Source organism: Podarcis filfolensis (genome assembly GCF_964270895.1).
Source record: "Podarcis filfolensis genome assembly, chromosome: 5".
NCBI lineage: Eukaryota > Metazoa > Chordata > Lepidosauria > Squamata > Lacertidae > Podarcis > Podarcis filfolensis.
In genome coordinates this window covers 49,147,258-49,156,460 of record NC_139608.1, presented here as the reverse complement: position 1 = coordinate 49,156,460, position 9,203 = coordinate 49,147,258, and the positions used below count along the sequence as shown (strand labels likewise).

The following is a 9,203-nucleotide window of genomic DNA, read 5'->3' as shown; positions in this document are numbered from 1 at the left end:
TCTGGTTTTTGGAGAAAGGTGAGAAGGGAGAACCATCTTGGCTCCGGCTGGAGGAGGCTGCACTGAGGCACTCGGAGCCATGACCGACTGCTGCTTTGGTTCCATGCTGAAGCAATGATGGGCGATGAGAGACACTCTGGGGGCATAATATTCTGCACCACCTCCAGTGAAGACTTCCAGGTGTCAATGAATAAAGGCACTAGTCTCCACTGCTTTGGATCCTCCCAATGGAAACACAACCCTGGGTAGGTGCCTGGAGCTCCTGAAATCTCCTGCAGCCACTTAGTGGAGATTGGAGTGTGTATGCAGTAGGGGTTCCTAGCTAGGCTGACTGAGCTATCCTCCTGTTCAATCTTCTGAGTGGGTCTCTGGTCTTTGGAAGGGTTGCAGATCAGTGATACAGAATCTGCTTTGCATGCAGAAGGTCCCAGGTTCAATCCTGGGCATCTTCTAGGTAGGACTTGGAATGTTCCCTGTCTGAAATCCCAAAGAGCGGCTGTCAGTCAGTGTAGACGATACTGAGCTAGATGAACTAATGGTGTGACTCGGTCTAAGGCAGATTCCTAAGTTCCTATTGTGTCTCATTATTTTCAGCCCAAGAAAAATCTAAAAATGGCCATTCCTGATGTATTTCAGCAGGGGTTTCTCAGAAATCCAGGAGAGCTGCTGCTGCCAGGCAGTGCAGACACTATTGAACTGGAAGAGCCTGATTCTGGTAAGACAGGTCCCTATGTTTTGCTGTAAAGTCCTGCTTTTTAATATATATATATATATATATATATGTATGTATGTATGTATGTAAAGGGACCACTGACCATTAGGTCCAGTCGTGGCCGACTCTGGGGTTTGCGGCGCTCATCTCGCTTTATTGGCCGAGGGAGCAGGTGTACAGCTTCCGGGTCATGGGGCCAGCATGACTGAGCCGCTTCTGGCAAACCAGAGTAGCGCACGGAAACACCGTTTACCTTCCCGCTGGAACAGTACCTATTTATCTACTTGCACTTTGACGTGCTTTCGAACTGCTAGGTTGGCAGGAGCAGGGACCGAGCAACGGGAGCTCACCCCGTCGCCGGGATTTGAACTGCTAACCTTCTGATCAGCAAGTCCTAGGCTCTGTGGTTTAACTCACAGCACCACCCGCTTCCCAGATATATATATGGGAATATATATGTAGGATTATATATATATATATATATATATATATATATATATATATGATTATATATATGTATACGATTATATATATATATATATATATATATATATGAATATTTCTATATTTATAGTCCGATAGATATAAGTTCTATAGGTAGGTTTATAAAATAAAATAAATATAACAGGGATGGGGAACCTCAGGCAGAATGTGACCCTCCAGGGATCCCTATCAGACCCACAGGGCTCTCGTGCCACCCTCCCTCTCCCCAGGCCACCTCCATAGAATTCAAATTGTAATACAATAAAGTACCGTATTTTTCGCCCCATAGGGCGCACCGGCCCATAGGACGCACCTAGTTTTTTTTGGGTGAAATAAAGAAAATTCCCCCCCCCTTTATTTCACCCCCCCAAACCAGGTCGGGGAATCCAAACCAGGTCAGGGAACAGCAGGATGGCGGCGCGGCGCCTCCCCGCTGTCCCCCAAGCTTGTGGGGCTGGCGTGGGGAGAAGCGCACTTCTCCCCAGCGCCAGCCTCCAAACCAGGTCGAGGAACAGCGAGATGGCGGCGCTGCGCCTCCCCGCTGTCCCCCGAGCTTGTGGGGCTGGCCGATGTCTGCCGGAAGCGCGGGGCGCTCTGCTTCAGGGCGCCCCGCGCGCCGGGCGGCAGGCTGCGGATGTCTGCCCGAAGCGCGGGGCGCTCTGCTTCAGCGCGCACGGGGCAGCAGGCTGCTATCCGCAGCCTAGGGAGCCCTGGGGAACTCCCGCAGGCTTCGCAGGCTTGCTGATAGCTTCCTGAAGCCTGGAGAGTGAGAGGGGTCGGTGCCTACTGACCCCTCTCGCTCTCCAAGCTTCAGCGAAAGCCTGTATTCGCCCCATAGGATGCACACAGATTTCCCCTTCATTTTTGGAGGGGAAAAAGTGCGTCCTATAGTGCGAAAAATACGGTACATTATAAGAAATAAAATGCAATACAATACTATTAAAATATTACCGTATTTTTCCGTGAATAAGACGCCCCCATGTATAAGACGACCCCTATATTTTTTAAACTGAAAATAAAGAAATTGTTTAGCTTTTAGGATAGGGGGGGGAGGTCACTTTCGCCAATTGCTCACCCGCCTGCCCGCCACTGCTGATTGCTTGCCACAGCCACTGCTGATCGCACACCTTGCAGCAGCTGTCAATTGTCTGCCCGCTCGCTGCCACCAACGGCCCACCCGCCCACTTGCCTCAGCTGCGAATCGCTGTCCACCTCACCACAGCCACTAATTGCCTGCCCAATAGCCACAGCCAATCGCCAGCAGCCCTTGCCACAGCCACCAATCACCCGCTCAATCGCCGCTGCCATTCTCCTGCTTGCTGCTGCCATTAATTGAACTTCCCCCTCTGCATTCACTATCCGTGTATAAGACGTCACCCAAATTTGCCTATTTTTTATAGCAAAAAACATCGTCTTATACACGGAAAAATACGGTAAATTACAGTACAGTGGATATGCCATCTTCTGTCTTCAACCACAAAGCCACAGACACACTACAGACCAGCTGACTGAAGATTCACAGAACAAAGTTTGGTGAGCCCTGGTCTAGAATGATGGATGTGGGGATACTGAGGAGAATCCCTGCCAACTCTTCCAGGACAAATTTGTCCCAATCACTACAACGCAGATTTTGACTCAAAACGTATGGCATTCTGCACATATGGAATAAAAGTCATAGCTGTCAACCTTCCCTTTTTTTTGTGGGAAATTCCCTTATTCCAGCGCTGCTTCCCCTCTGCTATCCCAGATTGTTAGATATCCCGTAGACTGTCCCCGGGACAGGCGAGGCTCCTGATCCCTTATTTTTTGAGTCTGCTGATCCCTTATTTTCAAATCTGAAAGTTGACAGCTATGATAAAAGTATATACGGTACTTCATCTAGAGAAATATATGCTGTTAAACAAGCCTTTTTCAGTTGGGCAAGGTCTGTTAAGGCTGACTGACCATAGCATTTTGTGGCCAGATAGCGTATATTGTGAGGAACAATCTTGACGTGGGGTATATTGTGGGCACTGTGTTCCATTTCCTGTCAGTGCTGGAAACTGAATCAAGTTGTGTACAGAACTCTCTTGGGAAGCTGCCTTGCCATGCTCTTCTTTCTGTAATAATGACACTCTGCGAATAGGTAATAATCTAAAGATGAAGCGACATATATTTAGAAGTCCATCCTGAGGTTCTGGCAACTCACCGTTAAACCCCATAGCTTAAATATTAACAATTAGATGTTCTTGCTCATATGACCATGATGCTTCACTGTGAGTTCACTCTTCTATTTAGAGAAAGGTGTTGCTGAATTCTCCCGTCTCTTTCCCTTCCATGAACTCTTACACAGTTGCCAAAATAGCCCCTCTTAGTAACTGGCAGCTTTAAAAACCAGACAACAGCTGAGTTCGAAGTAGAAGCTCAGCAGTAGGCAAGGAGAAGCTTTGGACTGTGGATTGGCGTGACAAGACCGGAGTGTGATTTATAGGAAACAAGGCATTTTAAAGTTATAATTTCCTTTGAAATTTTGATACAGTCTTTTCTATTTCCTTCGATAATTTCAGGATGAATATTCAGCCTTGTGCCAGATGTGGCTATGGGGTTTATCCCGCAGAGAAGATTAGCTGTATTGATCAGGTCAGTAGACGCTGTTATTCTTCACCATTATGAAAAAAAAATATCTTACATAAATAACCCACTAATATGCTTTCGGATAGACAACCTGCATCTCCTTTAATTTAACTTGGTAGAAAATATTCTACACTTTCATAATCTTAATTCATGTCGGGTAAGTTGGATGTCAGAATTGAACTTTGCCAAGGGTGTAATTTGGCGAAACATTTTACATCTTTTAAAGGTTACACGCGGGAAATTGATCTTTGGCATATGCTTTTTCAGACTGTGAGAAGAGTTGTTTATTAGACTGCCAAGAATAATCAGTTATACGTTTTTAAAACAGACTAATAAAATCTGAAACACAAGCAACTTTCACTGTATTTTTATCCTTGCTATTTCTAGACATGGCACAAAGCCTGCTTTCACTGCGAGGTCTGCAAGATGATGCTTACCGTGAATAACTTTGTTAGCCACCAGAAAATGCCTTACTGTCAAGCGTAAGTTTTTCTCCAGATATATAGCAAGGCAACATTATGCCTATATTATCCATCAACAGGTTCAGTCTGGATCGAATTCTGATACTATGGAAGTCATTTTTAGATTATCAGTCCACCCCATACATTAGTTTGCTTTATTCTCAGTGTTTTTACTCTGAAAAACTGTAGGAAACTCCTGAGGTGTAGTCATATCACTTTAACATAGTAAACAACAAGAAAGAAAAGGAAAGTTCTGAAAACAGGATTATGGCGCCTTAACATATTGTGAGAAAAACTTCTATGGATCAGAGCTGAGTAAATTTAACTAGTGTAAAAGCATACTTTGGTACAGACTATTATATTATTTTTAAATCCAAGGAACTCAATGTAGTGATTGCTTAGGTTAAGAGCCCAACTAGATGTGATGTGGCCTATCTGTTGAGTTAATGGTTAAGAGTATCTCTCATTGCTAGATATCTATATCTCTTTCTCCATGTCAGCCCCTTTCCACCATGTCATATACCCAATAAAATTGCCCCCATCTTGAAGCTGCTATGTGCTCAGTGGAGGGGAAATATTTCAGTACCTGAACTGTATCTGTGTTTCCCCCTCTCCCCCATGATAAGTTAAGTAGTAACTACTTGGCCTTATTTTCATGAGGAAAATAATACAGGCAACAGCATTTACGTACATCCACATAGTGTCACAGTTCCAAAATTAATCAGACCCTCCCAATGACTGCTACACAATTTTTTAAACCCAAAGGAGAAAAGATAACCATAGATTTCCTACAACACATTAAATTGCTGTCTAGGACAACGTGACTTGTCCAAGGCCATATTTAGAGTCCCATAGCTGGAGCGGGATTTAGTAAAAAACAACAACTATGATCTAGTCAATACACAACAGTGTCTCTGGGATGATTAAATGCACATTTAAACATTGGTAGTCATTTGCAGTTATTACGTAAGAAATGTGGAATAATCCTTATGTTGTAAAAGTGTAGCCTGTGTGCAGTGACATATACAGTCATACCTCGGGTTAAAGTAGCTTTGAGTTGAGAGTTTTTGGGTTGCGCTCCGCGGTGACTTGGAAGTAACGGAATGCGTTACTTCCGGGTTTTGCTGCTCGCGCATGTGCAGACGTTCAAAATGACGTCACACACATGCGCAGACGCGGCGAATCGCGACCCGCAGACACGGGTTGCGTTCGCTTCAGGATGTGAACGGGGCTCCGGAATGGATCCCGATCGCATCCAGAGGTACCACTGTATTGGCTTAAATGTATCTTGGTGCTTGATGGATAGTGTTGTTATATAATTTCGTCACTAGGTGGCATTGGACATACAATAGCTATATATGGGTGATATCAGCAGTCGCCATTCTGCTCTTGTTTGAGAGATATAAATAAAAAATTTTTCCAGCTTCCTGATATGCACTTTATACCTTACATGGCACCAGGTAGTAATGAAAAACAGTTTATGAGGCTTGCCTGTCAGGGTGCAATAAAATCTCATTGTGAATTGCAAGAAGCTTTCAGCATGTGATGGAGCACTCACTCAGCCATTATATTATGAAATCAGAGTTGGCACAAAGATGCTCAGTTTATCTGGTGGCAGGCATCTGGGATCAATGGACAGTCCACAAGACAGTTGTAAATACTTTTTTTTTTAAGGGGGGCTAATTTTATGTAGCAACTTTATTGAAGTCTAACTGACCCCAAGGTTCCTTAGTGAAAATCTTTATAATGTGCAGCACTGATTATGAAAAGGACCATGTGGTGTAATAGGAAAAAAAAGAAGAAAAAATTCTCCTTAAACTTGGATGATTTTACGCGCTCTTGATTTTTTTTATTTGAAAGATCAGATATTCATAACCTGGTTACTGCATTTTGATCTTTGTTGCATATAATGATAATTTAATATAAGTGTGGCTGTTAGAGCTGAAAGATAAGTAAAATACAGTGTTTTCAACTTGCAAGTCGATATGTTCAGGTTTTTCTCAGATGTTCTGAAATGATGAAGTGGCTTCTGTTTTTTGGGTTTTTTATTCTGCAGTTTCCTTTTGTTATTAGAAAAGCAACATTAATAGAGTGAAACTTTAAATTAATATGTAGATAACTATTCAAAATTAAACTTTGTATGTGAGATGCTAGTTGTATTTTAGCAATCAGTTCTGTGTTTTAACATATATACATACATATAAGATGTATTTGGTTTTTGGAGGGACATTGATTATTTCTTTCCAAATTGTATCTGCTTTTTTTTACAGACATAATCCAAAAAACAACACATTCACAAGTGTTTTTGAGACACCAGTAAATATAAATGTGAAAAAACAGACTGAAGCAGTAAGCGAGGTAAGATACCTTAGGAATTAATGTGTTTAATATTTGTCAGTCATATCAGCATAGCCACCCATATTCTTTTTAGGGAGATGATAGAAGGACCAAACCCTTCATCCTCCTTTTTTCATATCTGTATGCAGTTTCCCACCTCTGCTGCTGCTTTGGTGCCATCTCTTTTCCCAGTTTCATTTCTTCTAAAGCGATCTCAGCCAGTTAGCAATCACATACTGTACCTGATCACATCATAGTGCTGTGTAGTCACATGAACTGGTTACTGTATGTGCACTATTAAGCACAAATGCTACCTTTAAAGTGAGAGTAATGGATCCTATACTCATCATATGGGTGATCTTAGCCAATCAGATATCTGACCATCAAAAATGAATCTAACTATCAAATGCTGCCCTTTCAGAATGAATTGGAGGGTATTTCAGTGCCAGTGAAGTTGTTTACAATGTGGGTCCCTTTCTTGGATCATCCTATTACCTTCTGAAGGTTGTTACAGAAGATAGAACCTGTGTTAGCCAAATCTCAGTTAACTAAACCCCATGTGGAAGCCACACAAGGGCAAACTGTGACTGCTTTCAGGCTTGACCTTGATCCAATGGTATGAATTCCGCATCAATTCAAACACCAGGTTAGAATTGAAGGAATGGGTTTGTACTGGACTGCCCAGGGTTCTCTTGTGGACTTACATTGTAAAGACAGAAGGGGAAAAAATACATTAGCAGCCTGATTCTTCTTCTTCATCATCATCATCATCATCATCATCAATAAACCCTTATTGTCACTACACCACCTGTGTGCAGTGAAATTAAACAAGCCTCCCCCCCATACACTCAGTCTTGTGCTCGCTCCGTGTGCTTGTCGGAAGTCAATTGCACAACTATTTTTTCCCATTCAGCAGCCCAATAGCCCATGGATAAAAACTGTTCTTTAACTTGTTGGTGCAGCTGACTATACTTCTGTATCTCCTGCCTGAAAGTAGGAGATTAAAGAGGTGGTGGCCAGGGTGTGAGTCGTCCCTGAGAATTTTCCTCGCTCTCCTGAGGTAGCGGTCTCCTGTGATGTCACCTAGCGAACTCTGAGGACAGCCCATGATGTCATGTGCTGTATTCACCACCCTCTGTAGGGACTTCCTGTCTGTGGCTGTCAAACCAGCGTACCATTCATAGAATTGTAGAGTTGGTAAGGCCATCTAGTCCAGCCCCTTCAATGCAGGAATCTCAACTAGCGCATCCATGACAGATGGCCATTCAACATCTGCTTAAAAACCTCTAATGAAGGAGACTCCACCACCTTCCAAGGGAGTCCATTCAAATTCAAATAGTATCACTGCTGTTGCAATGTATGTACAAAGCAGTTGCATAACCAGGTGTTAGCATTTCAGTGCTAAGGACAATCCCACGCATGCAGTGAGGCTGTACATTCAGAGTTGCCCCCAATGTTGTAGTGACTAGGGATCGTATTTTGCACATTGACACATGGTTTGTCCACCTAAGACTCTTCAAGTGTAAGGAAGTGCAGAACTGAATGATTATGCTTATGACGCAATGCGAAAACTCCAAGTTTTAATGTCTGTGCATTTTTAAAACCTGGTTATACTCACAAAGTGCGTCTCTGTAGGAGCCCTACTTAAATAAGAACTGCAGAACATCTTAGTGGTTCCTTCAGCCATTGAAAATCTACGTTCTTCCTCACCAAAAAATTGTTAGGGATGCTGATCTAAGGTGTGGAAAGTATGCCGGGTTCAGTCAGTTAGAAGAGTTCGTGCGCACGGTTTCTGCCGCTTTGTTTCACGGTCCCATGTCATCCTTTGAAATTTCATTTCAAATGAACCAGGAAACTCAAAGGAAAACTCTGCTGAAACTGTCAAGTCTTTGACACCAAATCAAAAAGTGTCTGCAGATTCATTAGAATCTGAACCTAGGTTTGCTAAACACACACACAAAAAGACTTTTCAAACCTCTGATGAACCTGGCACTTGGATCTGAGTTTTTAACAAAATTGTAAAGTCGAGTGAGTTTTACATGGTTGCATTGGGTAAACTTGGTGAAATGTCAGGGGGCTGCTAGCTGTAGGAAATCTGAAATCCTTCTGTGCTTTCATTTTTTTTTTAAACCCTGCCTTCTGAGTTACAGCTCTTCCAAATTTCTAGATTTAAATTTTTATATCTTGCCCCAGTTTTCACAGTAGAAAGAGCTGATGCCTAGAACAATTTTATGTATAGTTACTCAGAAGTAAAGCCCTCTGCATTCATTTGGGTTTACTTCCAGGTAAGTGTACATAGGATTGCAGTCTGAATGTATGATAAGAATAGGATAAGGATATGACACACACACACACACACACACTTTTGTTTCCTCTGAAGTATTGGGAATATTGTTGTCACAACTTTAACAGCCTCATTCTATATTGTGCTTTTCCAAGATAATTCTTGAAAAATTCTTACATATTTAAAACACACATGCAGGATTTGCAATATCTCTCACTAAAGCTATAACAACAGCAACAAATACATTTCCTTCTAAACTGTGCATGACAGATTTGCTCTGGAATGTGTTTGAGATTAACAACAATTTCTATTT

At 42.4% G+C, this 9,203-nt stretch overlaps 1 protein-coding gene across 2 annotated transcripts in view; it reads left to right on the top strand.

The window, feature by feature from the left end:
* Positions 1-3,496: 3,496 nt before the first annotated feature.
* NRAP (nebulin related anchoring protein) overlaps positions 3,497-9,203 on the top strand; it is a 58,374-nt gene continuing 52,667 nt past the window's right edge. For both annotated transcript variants that reach the window (XR_014548823.1, XM_083616524.1), the window contains exons 1-3: positions 3,497-3,814; positions 4,196-4,290; positions 6,540-6,627. Coding sequence is in view for 1 of the 2 variants with exons in the window: in XM_083616524.1 (XP_083472650.1) it covers positions 3,743-3,814; positions 4,196-4,290; positions 6,540-6,627 (255 nt within the window). In the remaining variant the exon portion in view is untranslated. The remainder of the gene's footprint in view (positions 3,815-4,195; positions 4,291-6,539; positions 6,628-9,203) is intronic.